This window comes from Corvus hawaiiensis, chromosome 31 (assembly GCF_020740725.1).
Source record: "Corvus hawaiiensis isolate bCorHaw1 chromosome 31, bCorHaw1.pri.cur, whole genome shotgun sequence".
Lineage (NCBI taxonomy): Eukaryota > Metazoa > Chordata > Aves > Passeriformes > Corvidae > Corvus > Corvus hawaiiensis.
The window spans coordinates 2,916,957-2,935,337 of record NC_063243.1 but is presented as its reverse complement, the minus strand read 5'-3'; the positions used below and the strand labels follow the sequence as shown (position 1 = coordinate 2,935,337).

At 55.6% G+C, this 18,381-nt stretch overlaps 2 protein-coding genes and 1 long non-coding RNA gene across 4 annotated transcripts; all 3 read right to left on the bottom strand.

Moving 5' to 3' along the window:
* Positions 1-1,237: 1,237 nt before the first annotated feature.
* Positions 1,238-9,947, bottom strand: LOC125318677 (serine/threonine-protein kinase PAK 3-like). Of its 2 annotated transcripts, none has more exons than XM_048289627.1 (12): positions 8,699-9,947; positions 7,261-7,298; positions 6,686-6,808; positions 5,749-5,896; positions 4,985-5,048; positions 4,329-4,377; positions 3,918-4,030; positions 3,544-3,661; positions 2,701-2,800; positions 2,223-2,419; positions 1,993-2,130; positions 1,238-1,750 (listed from the first exon to the last, which is right to left on the bottom strand). In XM_048289627.1, exons 1-12 carry the CDS (start codon positions 8,877-8,879, stop codon positions 1,649-1,651), a joined length of 1,371 nt encoding a protein of 456 aa, XP_048145584.1. In that variant the 5' UTR covers positions 8,880-9,947; the 3' UTR covers positions 1,238-1,648. The 2 variants fall into 2 exon arrangements, with proteins under 2 accessions (XP_048145584.1, XP_048145585.1); XM_048289628.1 differs by lacking the exon at positions 8,699-9,947 and adding an exon at positions 8,278-8,506.
* Positions 9,948-10,211: 264 nt separating this feature from the next.
* LOC125318681 lies at positions 10,212-11,179 on the bottom strand. Its single transcript, XR_007200484.1, has 2 exons — positions 11,037-11,179; positions 10,212-10,794 (listed from the first exon to the last, which is right to left on the bottom strand). It is a non-coding gene; the product is annotated as an uncharacterized LOC125318681 (long non-coding RNA).
* A 19-nt stretch (positions 11,180-11,198) lies between these two features.
* Positions 11,199-17,553, bottom strand: LOC125318765 (serine/threonine-protein kinase PAK 3-like). The gene is made up of 11 exons (XM_048289696.1): positions 17,325-17,553; positions 16,305-16,342; positions 15,730-15,852; positions 14,793-14,940; positions 14,029-14,092; positions 13,373-13,421; positions 12,962-13,074; positions 12,588-12,705; positions 11,745-11,844; positions 11,262-11,463; positions 11,199-11,202 (listed from the first exon to the last, which is right to left on the bottom strand). Exons 1-11 carry the CDS (start codon positions 17,401-17,403, stop codon positions 11,199-11,201), a joined length of 1,038 nt encoding a protein of 345 aa, XP_048145653.1. The 5' UTR covers positions 17,404-17,553.
* Between the last annotated feature and the right edge of the window lie 828 nt (positions 17,554-18,381).

Below are 18,381 nucleotides of genomic sequence, written 5' to 3'. Positions count from 1 at the left end.
TCTCTTCCTGCTTGCTCTTTCTTTGGCACCTTAACGTTGGACAACGTGCAGAAGAGCTGCGCGCGGATTCTTGGGCTGCCACGCTTTTGTTGTGTTGCAGCTCTGGCAGCAGCCTTCCGGCTACCGCTGTGCGGTGGCCTGCAGGTGCCGAGCCCAAAGAAGGCCTGTTTCAAACAGTCAAAAGCTGCAGCCTCACAGATGTTTGCCCAGGCTCCGTGCTCCCTGTAAGATTCCTTGCAGACATTTGGACGGCCACATCCCAATGAAAATGAGATGCAGTCATTCCCTTCTCTGTCAAAAGCTCCAGTTAAAGCCAGGAGCCAGCTCGAAAGAGGAGAGAAAGTACTGAGTGGGAGAGGGAAACGAGTGCATGCAGCTCCTCTGGAAACCAACTCTGCTTGCCCGTGCAATAACGGCTCCGGGCTTAGCTTGCTTTTCTGGTGACTCAGCACAGACACGTCCTGTCTGCTGGTGGACAAGTGCTGCAGTGTCTTTGAGGAGCTTCACACTGGGCTCTTCACACTTCGCATGCTGCGGGTGGCATTTGAAAATCGATGCAATGGCTGAAAGGCCCAGCTGCACCTTGAAATTCTGTTGCTGAAAAACTGCAGTAATTTACCAGGATAATTCCCCCAATTTGAAAGCGTCTCGTTTTCCCCATCTCCTAGACAGCTCACATCAACCAGCCAGTTGTGGAGCTTACAGAAGGAAGAATGACACCTTAGCAGGGAAAGCCGAGTGTAGGCCCTCGGACTCCCTTGAGCAGAGCGCGTTAAGTGCCCCAAAAGGACCAGAGAGGGAAGCGTTTGGGGGACGTGCCGTTTCAGCCCTCCTTGGCTCTTCGATGCCCCGTGAGCGCCAGGAAAGGGGAACAAGCGGGGCCTGCTCCCTCCTCCTGCCCCGCCGTGAGGGGCGGCTGGCGCTGGGGGATGCCAGGGCACGGGGGGCGGGTGGGGGGGGGGCAACATCTGCGCAGGGCGGGCGGGGCGGCAGAGGCCACGGGGCGCGGGGGGCCGGGCAGGGCCCCTCTGCGAGGGGGGAGAGCCTTGGGCCGCTGGGAAGCAGCGCAAAGCCATCAACGGGACAGCCCGTCCAGAGCGCACGGCTTCGAAGGCGCTGCCCAGCTTAGGCACAGCGTGGCAAGGAAGGGAATCTTCCAGGGCTCTGGAGGTTTTACAGCTTTTTATTGCCAGTCCTGCTGAAACCAAGGGCTGAAAACAAGGGTCTTCCAGCTACTTCTTCATCTTCATCTTCATCTTCGTCTTCGTCTTCATCTTCATCATTCTGTCCTCCTGGTGACCTGTTCAGGCTGACAGCTCATGCCTGGTCCAGTTCTGCTGAGTCCCAGCTTTTTCTTTCATAGCTTAATCATCAGTATGGCGATTCGTCCATTTCTACCTCAAGGATAATTCTCAGCTCCCCTACATCAGCAATACTCTACTCTTAGCTAAACAATGCTCCATTAATGAAGCTTTCTGGGGTCTAGAGTCCTAACTGAAACCAGCTAAGCTAAGAAAATCTCAAAACTATAAACTTCCTAACTACGGAACAGCTCATTCTAAAACTCAGGGGATGGCCGCCGAATCTTCTCCTAAACACGGTACATCCCCTCGTCGCTCCTCTGAGCTGGCGGGGCAGCAAGGCCTCCTCAGGCGCAAGCGTCTCCTCTCCAGTCTTCCTGCACTTGCTTGGCTGAGATGATCAGAGCAGCCAGGCTGGAGGCAGGATCGCCTGAGGTCACAAAAGGATGCTGCCCAAAGGAAAAACAAAACCAAAAAGAACCATTACTTCCCAAGATCGCGTCCAACAGGCTCAAGCAGGGTTCCTCTGCTACCAGGAAGACGCACAAAGAGGACCGAGGGCACCATCTGCCCCTCCGCCTTCCGGTCCCGGACCTGTCTCGCCCAGGCCCACGTGGCCCCCAGTCCTCTTTGGCCCTTCACGCAGGCGTCCACAGCTCGCAGGGCTTTTTGCCGCTTTGCTTTTTCTTACCTTCAGGAGTTCCTGGGCAGACCAGCGCCTGTCCTCATCTGTCTGCAGGCAGCAGCGGAGAAAGTCGCGCAGGAGAGCCGAGTGCTGCCTGGGGTTTTGCAGTTTTGGGGCCCCGTTCCTTTCTATCAGTTCTAAAACCTACAAAAAAGGGAAGAGGACACTCTACCTGCTCCTTTCCTAGCCACAACAGCTCTCTCCACACAGAGCCGCACTTTTAAGCTGCACCTTACCCTGAGACGGGGTTCCCTCTGGTAAGGAGCTTCCCCTTCCACCATTTCCAGCCCCACGATCCCCAGTGACCAGATGTCCACTTTGGGGCCGTAGGCTTCTCCTCTCACGACTTCCGGCGCCATCCAGCTGGGAGTGCCGACGCTGGAGCTGCACTTGTCGCGCTCAGGGGTGAGCTGAGCACAGAGGCCAAAGTCAGCTGCGGAGAAAAACAAACCCTGTCAAAGCCAGCTACAACTGGCAAACCCAGCCAAAGGATTGCCCGCTCAAAGCCTGACAAGGCCACGGTGAATCTAGCCGGAAAAGCAGCAGTGCTCTGCTTCCGCGGGGCTGCAGCCAGGGAGATAAGGCACTGGCCACTTCAAAAATGCCCTCACGTTTCACGCGCTGGCCAAGCAGCCCTTCTGGAGAACTGGCAGTTACCCCAGAGCAGCCCCAGAGCGCATCCCGGCAACGCTGCGCCGCACCAAGGATACCCACCCAATTTCACAGATCCGTCCATGCTCACAAGAATGTTGCAGCTTTTGACGTCTCTGTGGATGACTCGGCGGGAATGAAGGAAATGCAGTCCTTGCAGGCACTGAGCGAGAGAGGAGAAAGGGAAAGGTGAAGGTTCAGGACCTGATTGCATCCTGCAAGAAAGGAACGGGCTCGACGAGAGTGGCAGCTTTCTCAGGGACTAGTGAGCCAGGGCGCAGCATCCTAGTGCTGTCAAGAGGAAGAGCTTGCTGCTTCAACACTCTTAGACGAGTGTTCCATCTTTCCAAGCAAAGGCACATCTGAGCTTCCAAAAGCCCCTCCTCCCTTCGGTACGTAGCACGTGCCCTTTGGCTGGGGGGCGTCATGGCAAAGATTTTCTTGGTAGCCTTGTGGCAGCAGAGGAGGAAGCAGCACGTTAGACCAGTTCCAGAATCCCACGCCATCTGGGCTGCACTGCTGTCCTTTGAAGCTGAGGGCATCTCCTTTGCCCTTAGCTTGAAATTCTGCCACCAGCGTGCAGGCTTGGAGCGGCAAGGAATGCAGGATACACAGACAGGCTCCAGGCAAAGCTGGCAAGAGGAAACAAGTGCGACACAGCGAGCGAGCCAGTGAGGCAGCGAGCACGAGCGCCGGAGCACAACGGCAGTACGTAAGAGTGCGAGAACGGAGCCTAGGAAGTGCGGGGACACTGGCAGGCAGTTGGCTTCAGGTGCTCTTTCTTCTCCGTGTCGTGACAGCAACAGCAAAGCAAGGCCGTGAGCAAGAAATCTCTGCTGTTCTTAACCACCAGTTGACAAGGGCCATCCTGTGCAGGCCAGGGGAAGCACAAGTGGCATCCCTCACCTCCCGACAGACAGCGCCTATCTGTCCTTCCTCGAGGTACACTGCCCCGAGTACATCATACAACGTGCCGCCGTCCATGAACTCCATCGCCAGCCAGAGCTCCCCGTCGACCAGGTAGCTGAAAGAAGAAAAGCCCGGCATGGAGAGAGAGGACCTGGGCACAGCCCAGTCACCCGAGGGGCTGACCCAGCTTTTTGGAAGTGCTCTCCAAGCTGCATATGCCAGAAGAGATTATTGCAGACCAAGTGCAACCTCCTCCCCTGCACTGGAGGAGAGAAATCCTAAACAGCTCCATTTTCTGCCAGCAACCAAAGGGGTTTGCCACTTTGGGCTTGCAGTATCCTAAAGGAACGTTGACATGAGAATAGCCCCACCTGTCTAAGTAGGTAACAATATTGGGGTTCCTACTGTCCCTCATGACCACGATTTCATTGACAGCCAGCTCCTCGGACATCTCCTCTTGAAGCGCCATTTTCTTGATGGCCACCTAAAAGGACATTGAGAGACCGTTGACTTGAGAAGGCGCTCGTCGCACGAGATGCCCAGGAACACGCAGCGAGTGCTTGTGCAATGACGCAGCCCAGCTGTGCCAGAGGGCAGAGCTTAGGAGAAGGACCAAAGCCCGTCCCAAATGCCGTCTGCAGGCTGCTGAGCCTAGTCCGTGCTTCAGAGGAGCAGCCTCTGCCGCAGAGATGGAGCGGCCACCCAAAGCTCCAGCCAAGGCTCGCAGCCGCGGCGAAAGCGCTCCAGAGCTGCAAAATCTGCTGGGGGCATTGACACTTTACCTGTTGTCCTGTGCTGGCGTCGAGGGCTTTATAAACAGCTCCAAAACCCCTAGAAAGAAAACAGCAGCAGAAAAAGAAAGCCCTTTAGTCCCTGGCGGTGAAAGCCAGCCTAGGCAGGAGATCTCCCCAGGCTGCCTGGAGCATTTGGAAAACGCCCAGCTGCGGCGCCTCCCCCGCCATTAGCACAACAGCCCAGCAGCCCTCTGCCATGCAGGGTGTCCGGGAGAAAACGGAGGCCCAATGTGAACACCAAGGGCTGCTACAAATCTCCAAGGCACACGCCCGATCGGTTCCGTTCCCAGCCTAAGGGGGACCCTTTGGAAAAACTGGAGAAGAAGAACTTGGAAAACTCTGCCTTGGAGAAGTGTTATCTGCCAGCTCTCGGGTGACAAGGTGCTCTGGTAGGCCGGCATACTGCGGCAGGGGCGGGACATCTTCCAGGCCCTGCTCCTTGCTGCAAGCAAGGCAGACCTTGCCAGCACCAGGTTGTCTTTGATGATGCCTTCTGACTGCTGTGACTGAGCAGTCCTGAGAGGTGGCAGGAAGGTAAAGCCAGAGTCTGACCGTGTTCGCAGCTTGCCTGATGTCACGCTTGACGCTACACCGGCCAGAGACTGGGCCCACGGTTTTGCGTAAGGAGCAGGCGTCAGACTTACCCTCGTCCGAGTTCTTCAAACGCCGAGTATTTCCTCCTCGGCTCGCCCAGACTCACAATGCTCCCTGAAAGACAAAAGCAGTGCAAGGTGCTCACTTTGAAAGGGAGATGCCGCTCCCCAGACGATCCAAGATGCAGCCCCACTGTCGGGAGCTCTGTGCCCTTTGCAGTCACTTGGCTTCCAGCCGCTGAGAACAGCGAGCGGGAGGGCCATCTTCTCCACCTTTCAGCAGCTGGCCTTTCCAAGAAGGACTTCACGGCTTTCAAGCACAGCAGCTCATGTGATAACCCAGAACGATGGGCCTTTGGGAACTGGGCCCTCAGAGCTAAGGAAGGGCCTCCGCAGCCTCTGCACTGGCACCTGCCGCCACCGGCAGGGCCACTTAGGAGAACAACGTGCACCAGTGAGAGGAGGAGTGAGAACAGTCGTAGAAATGGCAGCAGCGGAGAATAGCTGGGGCCCGAGAGCTCCCTGGGGCCCAGTCACCCGCTAGGTGCCAGCCTTCTGCTCAACAGAAACAATCTCTGCTTTTGTCTTTGGCACAGAGGGCAGCCCAGGCAAAGCCAAGCCAGTGCCAGCTGCCCTCGGAGGCAGCGGGAACACGCCGAGCGCTCTCTTGCTGCCTCAAAGCACAGCAACCGGCTCTTGGAGGGAGGCCTAAATGCCTCTGTGACACTAAAGCGAGGAGGAACTTCTGGCGCAGCCAATACAGAGACGCACAGAAAACACGCCGCTCTGGCAGACCGGAAATACACCAGACGTACTCAGTCTCCTCAGGCTCTGCTCCTCTCTCATCTCCAGCTGCTGGGCTGGGCTGCTGGACGAAGTGCTGGCATGTGGGGGAGTGCTGGCTGCTGCAGACCGCGCCGGTGCAGCGGCACGTTGAACGGCAGAGCGCGCGTCAAGAGAGAGCTGGGACAAGAAAGGATTGCCCGTCAGAAAGGTGGTTGGCACAGATACCCCACAGAGCACACGGCCAAAGGAAGGCTGTCGGCCACCGCCAGGCCTCTTTGGCTGGGGGGGTTTTGCATGTGCCCTTCTCAAAGGCAACGGGCAAACCCCGAAGGCTGCTGTGCTACAGCAGCACATGGCCAGGCTCATGCTACATTTTATCGATTTTCTGCAAGACGACTGCAACAAGGTATTGACGAGGTTGCAAAGATACAGAAAGAGGTGGGAGCAGGGCCCCAGAGCCCCGTTGCTTTCCTCCTGCTGTGCTCCCCTGGGCAATGAAGTCACCCTCGAGTGGGCATGGTCGTGTCTGACCAGAAGGCCAGTCTGGTCTACGTTGTGCCTGAAGCTAATTGGTCCCTCCCAGGGGCCAGTGTCTCCTAAGTATCCTGCAAGGCTGTCAACTGCGTCTTTGGACCGTCTCTGGCCGCTGACCACGGGGAGCCTGCAGGGACACCGTGCACCAAGGGGCTCGCTTCTACGCTGGCAACAATTTAAAGGCACAATGCTGCCTCTCATCTGATCCCAAGAGACTTTCTCAGGCCCTCTCAGCGTCCCGGCAAAATGGCGCTCAAATGTGAAAGTTCAGAAGCCATTTGCCAGGGGTCCCTGGCCTGGCTGAAGCAGCACTACGTCATGGCAGGCACACAGCCCCCAGCATCTTCAGGCACGAGCGGCAAGGGCTGGCTCGTCAGAAACTTGAAGCTCGGCCCTGCACCAAAGGCAGTGCCAAGCACAGGTGCCACTTACTGGCTCTGCACGTTCAGGCTGTGGATGGACAACAGATGGAGGCTTCTTGTCATTTGGCTCCTCTTCAGCCTCTTCCTCAGCAAGAGAGGGAGCCAGAGGAGGTGCTGACCCTGCTGGTGAGCCCTGCAGACAGACAGCAGTGAGAGGGACAGGGAGCAGCCAGTCCTTCAGGAGCTGCTTTCTTGTCAGCTCCGGAAGCTGGTTTCTTTTCACCCAGACTAAGGGGAAATCAGAAACTTTGATCAAAGTGGGATTCTGAGTCGTGAAATTCACCCTCTTAAGATGGGCAAATTAGGTGGTGCTCCGTCTTGCTGTGCATTTGATCTTCCACCCTGGCTAGAATCAGCAAGACACCTTTGGCCTGCCACACTTGCCTTTCATCTCTTGAAAGGCTCTTCAATGGAAAATTAGGAAAGAGCCAGTGCTCCCTTTGCTGCTGCTGATGCCAGCACCGACTTGGGCTTTCTTTCCGCCTCTCAGGCTGGCACTCTACACTCTACCGCAACAGGCCAAGCTCACAGCTTGCTGCACAATTCTTACATGCCAGCAAGGTCAGAGGTTCCTTTGCCACTCACCAAAGGACGGGCGTGTCTCCATCCGCGTGTGAGGTGACCTGCAGCGAGCAAGGGAAAAGGAACCAGATGCCATTAGAAAAGTGCCTGTGGCTGGGGAGTCCCACAGGACAAGTCAGTCCCAACAGAGAGCATTTTCCTTTCCCAGCATCCCTCCAGGAGCAACACAAGATTTTTCCCACAGCAAGCAAGAGAACAACAAGGACACGATACTAGGCTCTCTCTACTTTTGTCACTGAAGAAATAGAAACACCATCACAGAAATGCCAAGTGTCCTTTAAGTCAGAGCTTCTGTTCTGCCCAACAGCTCAAGCAGCTTTTTCCTCTTCTCTTTCCTGCAACCTTTCTTTTCGTTTGTTGTTGTTGTTGTTGTTGTTGTTGTTGCTGTTGTTTTATTTGTTTTTTATTTTTTAAAAATAAATTGCATACACTAATTCCCATCAACTTGCTGCAAATGATACCCCGGGAAAGCTTCCACAAAGGGCCCCATAGCTGTGGCGGTTCTCTTCTAAAGCAGCCCAGGAACAGCTCCTGGGTTCAGGAGCAAAGCCTAACCGGTTAGGAGCTTGCACTTCATCGCCCAGGGAATCGCTCTCTTGGCGCACCGCAAAGGGTCACAGCAGAGAGCCAAGGCCTCTAATGGCAGGATTTGGAGCAAAAAAGTGCTTTCCCTCACTCCTGGCCAAGTTTTAGAAGTACTTGTGAGACTCCCTGCCAGCCTGCAATTTGCAGGTTGTCTCGGCTGAAGCAGCAAGCTGAGGAAATGACAGTGTCCAACGCCACGCGCTCTCCCGTGGAGGGAACGCGGCCCCTGCAGGTTACGTTGCAAATACTCTGCACCCGCCAGCGAGTGCAGACACCCCCTTTTTAGCTGATGCTGTTGGCAGGAGCTTTAGCAAAGGAGCGGCATCTTAATGGCACTTTTGCTCCCAAGTCAGCTTCATCACTACAAACAAGCATAAAGAGCAAAGTGAAGCAAACGCCGTGTGATGGCTACCCCCAGGATAAACCTTTACTTACGAGTCAGGTGGGTCAGGAAGTAGCCGGAATACGCCACAGAAAAAACCGTGCAAACCGCGGCACAGACTTGCCCGATCATTCTAGCAGTGCTGTGCGGGTTTGCACACTGAATGCCACCCGGGGGAAAAACCAAGGCTCCTCTCGGGGTGCAGGCCGTCTGCTGAGAACGCCTCAGTCACGAGGGTCCTCCTGCAGCGAGCAAGCCAAAGAGCTGCTCTGGACAACGAGGCCTCGCGCGCACCGGGACAACGTTGCATCGACAGCACTGTGATGCGGCCCGGCTCCCTTGACGTCACAATAGCAGCCGCTCTGGGTCTGTTGGCATAGTTACGCCCAGCAACCAAAATCTTCTGTACAGCTGACGCAAAAGAAAAGCCTGGGAAGATCTCCTCAGTCGTAAAGCAGGAGAAAAAATCCTTACCGTCCATAAGCCAGTGCTCAAGGCATCCCGGGGTAACTCCGAAAATGCACCGATCCAGCAGGGCCCCAAGAAATCCAAGCAAACGTGACTTTTCCTCCCCAAGGCTTTGACTAAAAGCAAGTGTGCTTGTTCCTGCTGGCATCTTTGTTGCTTCTGAAAGCCCTAACTGCTTTGATGACATTTAGGGGACAAAAGAAGCCAAGGAAATCAGTTTCCAGGAGTATTGCAGTGCGCAGTTGCTTCTTGAGCACGTAGGTGCATGCTGACCTTTGCTCTGACTCAGTTTGGAGCCTGACCTCCCTTTCTGACAGGGAGATGTTGGCTTGTCTCCTGACACAAAGCTCCTCTCTTCCTGCTTGCTCTTTCTTTGGCACCTTAACGTTGGACAACGTGCAGAAGAGCTGCGCGCGGATTCTTGGGCTGCCACGCTTTTGTTGTGTTGCAGCTCTGGCAGCAGCCTTCCGGCTACCGCTGTGCGGTGGCCTGCAGGTGCCGAGCCCAAAGAAGGCCTGTTTCAAACAGTCAAAAGCTGCAGCCTCACAGATGTTTGCCCAGGCTCCGTGCTCCCTGTAAGATTCCTTGCAGACATTTGGACGGCCACATCCCAATGAAAATGAGATGCAGTCATTCCCTTCTCTGTCAAAAGCTCCAGTTAAAGCCAGGAGCCAGCTCGAAAGAGGAGAGAAAGTACTGAGTGGGAGAGGGAAACGAGTGCATGCAGCTCCTCTGGAAACCAACTCTGCTTGCCCGTGCAATAACGGCTCCGGGCTTAGCTTGCTTTTCTGGTGACTCAGCACAGACACGTCCTGTCTGCTGGTGGACAAGTGCTGCAGTGTCTTTGAGGAGCTTCACACTGGGCTCTTCACACTTCGCATGCTGCGGGTGGCATTTGAAAATCGATGCAATGGCTGAAAGGCCCAGCTGCACCTTGAAATTCTGTTGCTGAAAAACTGCAGTAATTTACCAGGATAATTCCCCCAATTTGAAAGCGTCTCGTTTTCCCCATCTCCTAGACAGCTCACATCAACCAGCCAGTTGTGGAGCTTACAGAAGGAAGAATGACACCTTAGCAGGGAAAGCCGAGTGTAGGCCCTCGGACTCCCTTGAGCAGAGCGCGTTAAGTGCCCCAAAAGGACCAGAGAGGGAAGCGTTTGGGGGACGTGCCGTTTCAGCCCTCCTTGGCTCTTCGATGCCCCGTGAGCGCCAGGAAAGGGGAACAAGCGGGGCCTGCTCCCTCCTCCTGCCCCGCCGTGAGGGGCGGCTGGCGCTGGGGGATGCCAGGGCACGGGGGGAGGGTGGGGGGGGGGGCAACATCTGCGCAGGGCGGGCGGGGCGGCAGAGGCCACGGGGCGCGGGGGGCGGGGCAGGGCCCCTCTGCGAGGGGGGAGAGCCTTGGGCCGCTGGGAAGCAGCGCAAAGCCATCAACGGGACAGCCCGTCCAGAGCGCACGGCTTCGAAGGCGCTGCCCAGCTTAGGCACAGCGTGGCAAGGAAGGGAATCTTCCAGGGCTCTGGAGGTTTTACAGTTTTTTATTGCCAGTCCTGCTGAAACCAAGGGCTGAAAACAAGGGTCTTCCAGCTACTTCTTCATCTTCATCTTCATCTTCGTCTTCGTCTTCATCTTCATCATTCTGTCCTCCTGGTGACCTGTTCAGGCTGACAGCTCATGCCTGGTCCAGTTCTGCTGAGTCCCAGCTTTTTCTTTCATAGCTTAATCATCAGTATGGCGATTCGTCCATTTCTACCTCAAGGATAATTCTCAGCTCCCCTACATCAGCAATACTCTACTCTTAGCTAAACAATGCTCCATTAATGAAGCTTTCTGGGGTCTAGAGTCCTAACTGAAACCAGCTAAGCTAAGAAAATCTCAAAACTATAAACTTCCTAACTACGGAACAGCTCATTCTAAAACTCAGGGGATGGCCGCCGAATCTTCTCCTAAACACGGTACATCCCCTCGTCGCTCCTCTGAGCTGGCGGGGCAGCAAGGCCTCCTCAGGCGCAAGCGTCTCCTCTCCAGTCTTCCTGCACTTGCTTGGCTGAGATGATCAGAGCAGCCAGGCTGGAGGCAGGATCGCCTGAGGTCACAAAAGGATGCTGCCCAAAGGAAAAACAAAACCAAAAAGAACCATTACTTCCCAAGATCGCGTCCAACAGGCTCAAGCAGGGTTCCTCTGCTACCAGGAAGACGCACAAAGAGGACCGAGGGCACCATCTGCCCCTCCGCCTTCCGGTCCCGGACCTGTCTCGCCCAGGCCCACGTGGCCCCCAGTCCTCTTTGGCCCTTCACGCAGGCGTCCACAGCTCGCAGGGCTTTTTGCCGCTTTGCTTTTTCTTACCTTCAGGAGTTCCTGGGCAGACCAGCGCCTGTCCTCATCTGTCTGCAGGCAGCAGCGGAGAAAGTCGCGCAGGAGAGCCGAGTGCTGCCTGGGGTTTTGCAGTTTTGGGGCCCCGTTCCTTTCTATCAGTTCTAAAACCTACAAAAAAGGGAAGAGGACACTCTACCTGCTCCTTTCCTAGCCACAACAGCTCTCTCCACACAGAGCCGCACTTTTAAGCTGCACCTTAGCCTGAGACGGGGTTCCCTCTGGTAAGGAGCTTCCCCTTCCACCATTTCCAGCCCCACGATCCCCAGTGACCAGATGTCCACTTTGGGGCCGTAGGCTTCTCCTCTCACGACTTCCGGCGCCATCCAGCTGGGAGTGCCGACGCTGGAGCTGCACTTGTCGCGCTCAGGGGTGAGCTGAGCACAGAGGCCAAAGTCAGCTGCGGAGAAAAACAAACCCTGTCAAAGCCAGCTACAACTGGCAAACCCAGCCAAAGGATTGCCCGCTCAAAGCCTGACAAGGCCACGGTGAATCTAGCCGGAAAAGCAGCAGTGCTCTGCTTCCGCGGGGCTGCAGCCAGGGAGATAAGGCACCGGCCACTTCAAAAATGCCCTCATGTTTCACGCGCTGGCCAAGCAGCCCTTCTGGAGAACTGGCAGTTACCCCAGAGCAGCCCCAGAGCGCATCCCGGCAACGCTGCGCCGCACCAAGGATACCCACCCAATTTCACAGATCCGTCCATGCTCACAAGAATGTTGCAGCTTTTGACGTCTCTGTGGATGACTCGGCGGGAATGAAGGAAATGCAGTCCTTGCAGGCACTGAGCGAGAGAGGAGAAAGGGAAAGGTGAAGGTTCAGGACCTGATTGCATCCTGCAAGAAAGGAACGGGCTCGACGAGAGTGGCAGCTTTCTCAGGGACTAGTGAGCCAGGGCGCAGCATCCTAGTGCTGTCAAGAGGAAGAGCTTGCTGCTTCAACACTCTTAGACGAGTGTTCCATCTTTCCAAGCAAAGGCACATCTGAGCTTCCAAAAGCCCCTCCTCCCTTCGGTACGTAGCACGTGCCCTTTGGCTGGGGGGCGTCATGGCAAAGATTTTCTTGGTAGCCTTGTGGCAGCAGAGGAGGAAGCAGCACGTTAGACCAGTTCCAGAATCCCACGCCATCTGGGCTGCACTGCTGTCCTTTGAAGCTGAGGGCATCTCCTTTGCCCTTAGCTTGAAATTCTGCCACCAGCGTGCAGGCTTGGAGCGGCAAGGAATGCAGGATACACAGACAGGCTCCAGGCAAAGCTGGCAAGAGGAAACAAGTGCGACACAGCGAGCGAGCCAGTGAGGCAGCGAGCACGAGCGCCGGAGCACAACGGCAGTACGTAAGAGTGCGAGAACGGAGCCTAGGAAGTGCGGGGACACTGGCAGGCAGTTGGCTTCAGGTGCTCTTTCTTCTCCGTGTCGTGACAGCAACAGCAAAGCAAGGCCGTGAGCAAGAAATCTCTGCTGTTCTTAACCACCAGTTGACAAGGGCCATCCTGTGCAGGCCAGGGGAAGCACAAGTGGCATCCCTCACCTCCCGACAGACAGCGCCTATCTGTCCTTCCTCGAGGTACACTGCCCCGAGTACATCATACAACGTGCCGCCGTCCATGAACTCCATCGCCAGCCAGAGCTCCCCGTCGACCAGGTAGCTGAAAGAAGAAAAGCCCGGCATGGAGAGAGAGGACCTGGGCACAGCCCAGTCACCCGAGGGGCTGACCCAGCTTTTTGGAAGTGCTCTCCAAGCTGCATATGCCAGAAGAGATTATTGCAGACCAAGTGCAACCTCCTCCCCTGCACTGGAGGAGAGAAATCCTAAACAGCTCCATTTTCTGCCAGCAACCAAAGGGGTTTGCCACTTTGGGCTTGCAGTATCCTAAAGGAACGTTGACATGAGAATAGCCCCACCTGTCTAAGTAGGTAACAATATTGGGGTTCCTACTGTCCCTCATGACCACGATTTCATTGACAGCCAGCTCCTCGGACATCTCCTCTTGAAGCGCCATTTTCTTGATGGCCACCTAAAAGGACATTGAGAGACCGTTGACTTGAGAAGGCGCTCGTCGCACGAGATGCCCAGGAACACGCAGCGAGTGCTTGTGCAATGACGCAGCCCAGCTGTGCCAGAGGGCAGAGCTTAGGAGAAGGACCAAAGCCCGTCCCAAATGCCGTCTGCAGGCTGCTGAGCCTAGTCCGTGCTTCAGAGGAGCAGCCTCTGCCGCAGAGATGGAGCGGCCACCCAAAGCTCCAGCCAAGGCTCGCAGCCGCGGCGAAAGCGCTCCAGAGCTGCAAAATCTGCTGGGGGCATTGACACTTTACCTGTTGTCCTGTGCTGGCGTCGAGGGCTTTATAAACAGCTCCAAAACCCCTAGAAAGAAAACAGCAGCAGAAAAAGAAAGCCCTTTAGTCCCTGGCGGTGAAAGCCAGCCTAGGCAGGAGATCTCCCCAGGCTGCCTGGAGCATTTGGAAAACGCCCAGCTGCGGCGCCTCCCCCGCCATTAGCACAACAGCCCAGCAGCCCTCTGCCATGCAGGGTGTCCGGGAGAAAACGGAGGCCCAATGTGAACACCAAGGGCTGCTACAAATCTCCAAGGCACACGCCCGATCGGTTCCGTTCCCAGCCTAAGGGGGACCCTTTGGAAAAACTGGAGAAGAAGAACTTGGAAAACTCTGCCTTGGAGAAGTGTTATCTGCCAGCTCTCGGGTGACAAGGTGCTCTGGTAGGCCGGCATACTGCGGCAGGGGCGGGACATCTTCCAGGCCCTGCTCCTTGCTGCAAGCAAGGCAGACCTTGCCAGCACCAGGTTGTCTTTGATGATGCCTTCTGACTGCTGTGACTGAGCAGTCCTGAGAGGTGGCAGGAAGGTAAAGCCAGAGTCTGACCGTGTTCGCAGCTTGCCTGATGTCACGCTTGACGCTACACCGGCCAGAGACTGGGCCCACGGTTTTGCGTAAGGAGCAGGCGTCAGACTTACCCTCGTCCGAGTTCTTCAAACGCCGAGTATTTCCTCCTCGGCTCGCCCAGACTCACAATGCTCCCTGAAAGACAAAAGCAGTGCAAGGTGCTCACTTTGAAAGGGAGATGCCGCTCCCCAGACGATCCAAGATGCAGCCCCACTGTCGGGAGCTCTGTGCCCTTTGCAGTCACTTGGCTTCCAGCCGCTGAGAACAGCGAGCGGGAGGGCCATCTTCTCCACCTTTCAGCAGCTGGCCTTTCCAAGAAGGACTTCACGGCTTTCAAGCACAGCAGCTCATGTGATAACCCAGAACGATGGGCCTTTGGGAACTGGGCCCTCAGAGCTAAGGAAGGGCCTCCGCAGCCTCTGCACTGGCACCTGCCGCCACCGGCAGGGCCACTTAGGAGAACAACGTGCACCAGTGAGAGGAGGAGTGAGAACAGTCGTAGAAATGGCAGCAGCGGAGAATAGCTGGGGCCCGAGAGCTCCCTGGGGCCCAGTCACCCGCTAGGTGCCAGCCTTCTGCTCAACAGAAACAATCTCTGCTTTTGTCTTTGGCACAGAGGGCAGCCCAGGCAAAGCCAAGCCAGTGCCAGCTGCCCTCGGAGGCAGCGGGAACACGCCGAGCGCTCTCTTGCTGCCTCAAAGCACAGCAACCGGCTCTTGGAGGGAGGCCTAAATGCCTCTGTGACACTAAAGCGAGGAGGAACTTCTGGCGCAGCCAATACAGAGACGCACAGAAAACACGCCGCTCTGGCAGACCGGAAATACACCAGACGTACTCAGTCTCCTCAGGCTCTGCTCCTCTCTCATCTCCAGCTGCTGGGCTGGGCTGCTGGACGAAGTGCTGGCATGTGGGGGAGTGCTGGCTGCTGCAGACCGCGCCGGTGCAGCGGCACGTTGAACGGCAGAGCGCGCGTCAAGAGAGAGCTGGGACAAGAAAGGATTGCCCGTCAGAAAGGTGGTTGGCACAGATACCCCACAGAGCACACGGCCAAAGGAAGGCTGTCGGCCACCGCCAGGCCTCTTTGGCTGGGGGGGTTTTGCATGTGCCCTTCTCAAAGGCAACGGGCAAACCCCGAAGGCTGCTGTGCTACAGCAGCACATGGCCAGGCTCATGCTACATTTTATCGATTTTCTGCAAGACGACTGCAACAAGGTATTGACGAGGTTGCAAAGATACAGAAAGAGGTGGGAGCAGGGCCCCAGAGCCCCGTTGCTTTCCTCCTGCTGTGCTCCCCTGGGCAATGAAGTCACCCTCGAGTGGGCATGGTCGTGTCTGACCAGAAGGCCAGTCTGGTCTACGTTGTGCCTGAAGCTAATTGGTCCCTCCCAGGGGCCAGTGTCTCCTAAGTATCCTGCAAGGCTGTCAACTGCGTCTTTGGACCGTCTCTGGCCGCTGACCACGGGGAGCCTGCAGGGACACCGTGCACCAAGGGGCTCGCTTCTACGCTGGCAACAATTTAAAGGCACAATGCTGCCTCTCATCTGATCTCAAGAGACTTTCTCAGGCCCTCTCAGCGTCCCGGCAAAATGGCGCTCAAATGTGAAAGTTCAGAAGTCATTTGCCAGGGGTCCCTGGCCTGGCTGAAGCAGCACTACGTCATGGCAGGCACACAGCCCCCAGCATCTTCAGGCACGAGCGGCAAGGGCTGGCTCGTCAGAAACTTGAAGCTCGGCCCTGCACCAAAGGCAGTGCCAAGCACAGGTGCCACTTACTGGCTCTGCACGTTCAGGCTGTGGATGGACAACAGATGGAGGCTTCTTGTCATTTGGCTCCTCTTCAGCCTCTTCCTCAGCAAGAGAGGGAGCCAGAGGAGGTGCTGACCCTGCTGGTGAGCCCTGCAGACAGACAGCAGTGAGAGGGACAGGGAGCAGCCAGTCCTTCAGGAGCTGCTTTCTTGTCAGCTCCGGAAGCTGGTTTCTTTTCACCCAGACTAAGGGGAAATCAGAAACTTTGATCAAAGTGGGATTCTGAGTCGTGAAATTCACCCTCTTAAGATGGGCAAATTAGGTGGTGCTCCGTCTTGCTGTGCATTTGATCTTCCACCCTGGCTAGAATCAGCAAGACACCTTTGGCCTGCCACACTTGCCTTTCATCTCTTGAAAGGCTCTTCAATGGAAAATTAGGAAAGAGCCAGTGCTCCCTTTGCTGCTGCTGATGCCAGCACCGACTTGGGCTTTCTTTCCGCCTCTCAGGCTGGCACTCTACACTCTACCGCAACAGGCCAAGCTCACAGCTTGCTGCACAATTCTTACATGCCAGCAAGGTCAGAGGTTCCTTTGCCACTCACCAAAGGACGGGCGTGTCTCCATCCGCGTGTGAGGTGACCTGCAGCGAGCAAGGGAAAAGGAACCAGATGCCATTAGAAAAGTGCCTGTGGCTGGGGAGTCCCACAGGACAAGTCAGTCCCAACAGAGAGCATTTTCCTTTCCCAGCATCCCTCCAGGAGCAACACAAGATTTTTCCCACAGCAAGCAAGAGAACAACAAGGACACGATACTAGGCTCTCTCTACTTTTGTCACTGAAGAAATAGAAACACCATCACAGAAATGCCAAGTGTCCTTTAAGTCAGAGCTTCTGTTCTGCCCAACAGCTCAAGCAGCTTTTTCCTCTTCTCTTTCCTGCAACCTTTCTTTTCGTTTTTTGTTGTTGTTGTTGTTGTTGTTGTTGTTGCTGTTGTTTTATTTGTTTTTTATTTTTTAAAAATAAATTGCATACACTAATTCCCATCAACTTGCTGCAAATGATACCCCGGGAAAGCTTCCACAAAGGGCCCCATAGCTGTGGCGGTTCTCTTCTAAAGCAGCCCAGGAACAGCTCCTGGGTTCAGGAGCAAAGCCTAACCGGTTAGGAGCTTGCACTTCATCGCCCAGGGAATCGCTCTCTTGGCGCACCGTAAAGGGTCACAGCAGAGAGCCAAGGCCTCTAATGGCAGGATTTGGAGCAAAAAAGTGCTTTCCCTCACTCCTGGCCAAGTTTTAGAAGTACTTGTGAGACTCCCTGCCAGCCTGCAATTTGCAGGTTGTCTCGGCTGAAGCAGCAAGCTGAGGAAATGACAGTGTCCAACGCCACGCGCTCTCCCGTGGAGGGAACGCGGCCCCTGCAGGTTACGTTGCAAATACTCTGCACCCGCCAGCGAGTGCAGACACCCCCTTTTTAGCTGATGCTGTTGGCAGGAGCTTTAGCAAAGGAGCGGCATCTTAATGGCACTTTTGCTCCCAAGTCAGCTTCATCACTACAAACAAGCATAAAGAGCAAAGTGAAGCAAACGCCGTGTGATGGCTACCCCCAGGATAAACCTTTACTTACGAGTCAGGTGGGTCAGGAAGTAGCCGGAATACGCCACAGAAAAAACCGTGCAAACCGCGGCACAGACTTGCCCGATCATTCTAGCAGTGCTGTGCGGGTTTGCACACTGAATGCCACCCGGGGGAAAAACCAAGGCTCCTCTCGGGGTGCAGGCCGTCTGCTGAGAACGCCTCAGTCACGAGGGTCCTCCTGCAGCGAGCAAGCCAAAGAGCTGCTCTGGACAACGAGGCCTCGCGCGCACCGGGACAACGTTGCATCGACAGCACTGTGATGCGGCCCGGCTCCCTTGACGTCACAATAGCAGCCGCTCTGGGTCTGTTGGCATAGTTACGCCCAGCAACCAAAATCTTCTGTACAGCTGACGCAAAAGAAAAGCCTGGGAAGATCTCCTCAGTCGTAAAGCAGGAGAAAAAATCCTTACCGTCCATAAGCCAGTGCTCAAGGCATCCCGGGGTAACTCCGAAAATGCACCGATCCAGCAGGGCCCCAAGAAATCCAAGCAAACGTGACTTTTCCTCCCCAAGGCTTTGACTAAAAGCAAGTGTGCTTGTTCCTGCTGGCATCTTTGTTGCTTCTGAAAGCCCTAACTGCTTTGATGACATTTAGGGGACAAAAGAAGCCAAGGAAATCAGTTTCCAGGAGTATTGCAGTGCGCAGTTGCTTCTTGAGCACGTAGGTGCATGCTGACCTTTGCTCTGACTCAGTTTGGAGCCTGACCTCCCTTTCTGACAGGGAGATGTTGGCTTGTCTCCTGACACAAAGCTCCTCTCTTCCTGCTTGCTCTTTCTTTGGCACCTTAACGTTGGACAACGTGCAGAAGAGCTGCGCGCGGATTCTTGGGCTGCCACGCTTTTGTTGTGTTGCAGCTCTGGCAGCAGCCTTCCGGCTACCGCTGTGCGGTGGCCTGCAGGTGCCGAGCCCAAAGAAGGCCTGTTTCAAACAGTCAAAAGCTGCAGCCTCACAGATGTTTGCCCAGGCTCCGTGCTCCCTGTAAGATTCCTTGCAGACATTTGGACGGCCACATCCCAATGAAAATGAGATGCAGTCATTCCCTTCT

What these genes read in the sequence shown, in the direction of transcription:
- LOC125318765 (XM_048289696.1), bottom strand. Translation starts at nt 17,403, where the DNA reads ATGATCGGGCAAGTCTGTGCCGCGGTTTGCACGGTTTTTTCTGTGGCG. An exon ending in TTTGAAGAACTCGGACGAGG is followed by an intron (nt 13,422 to 14,028) that starts GTAAGTCTGACG and finishes TTTTCTTTCTAG; the next exon opens with GGGTTTTGGAGCTGTTTATA. An exon ending in ACGCCAGCACAGGACAACAG is followed by an intron (nt 13,075 to 13,372) that starts GTAAAGTGTCAA and finishes ATGTCCTTTTAG; the next exon opens with GTGGCCATCAAGAAAATGGC.
- LOC125318677 (XM_048289627.1), bottom strand. Translation starts at nt 8,879, where the DNA reads ATGTCATCAAAGCAGTTAGGGCTTTCAGAAGCAACAAAGATGCCAGCA. An exon ending in AGCCTGAACGTGCAGAGCCA is followed by an intron (nt 5,897 to 6,685) that starts GTAAGTGGCACC and finishes TTCTTGTCCCAG; the next exon opens with CTCTCTCTTGACGCGCGCTC. An exon ending in AGAGGGAACCCCGTCTCAGG is followed by an intron (nt 2,131 to 2,222) that starts GTAAGGTGCAGC and finishes CCTTTTTTGTAG; the next exon opens with GTTTTAGAACTGATAGAAAG.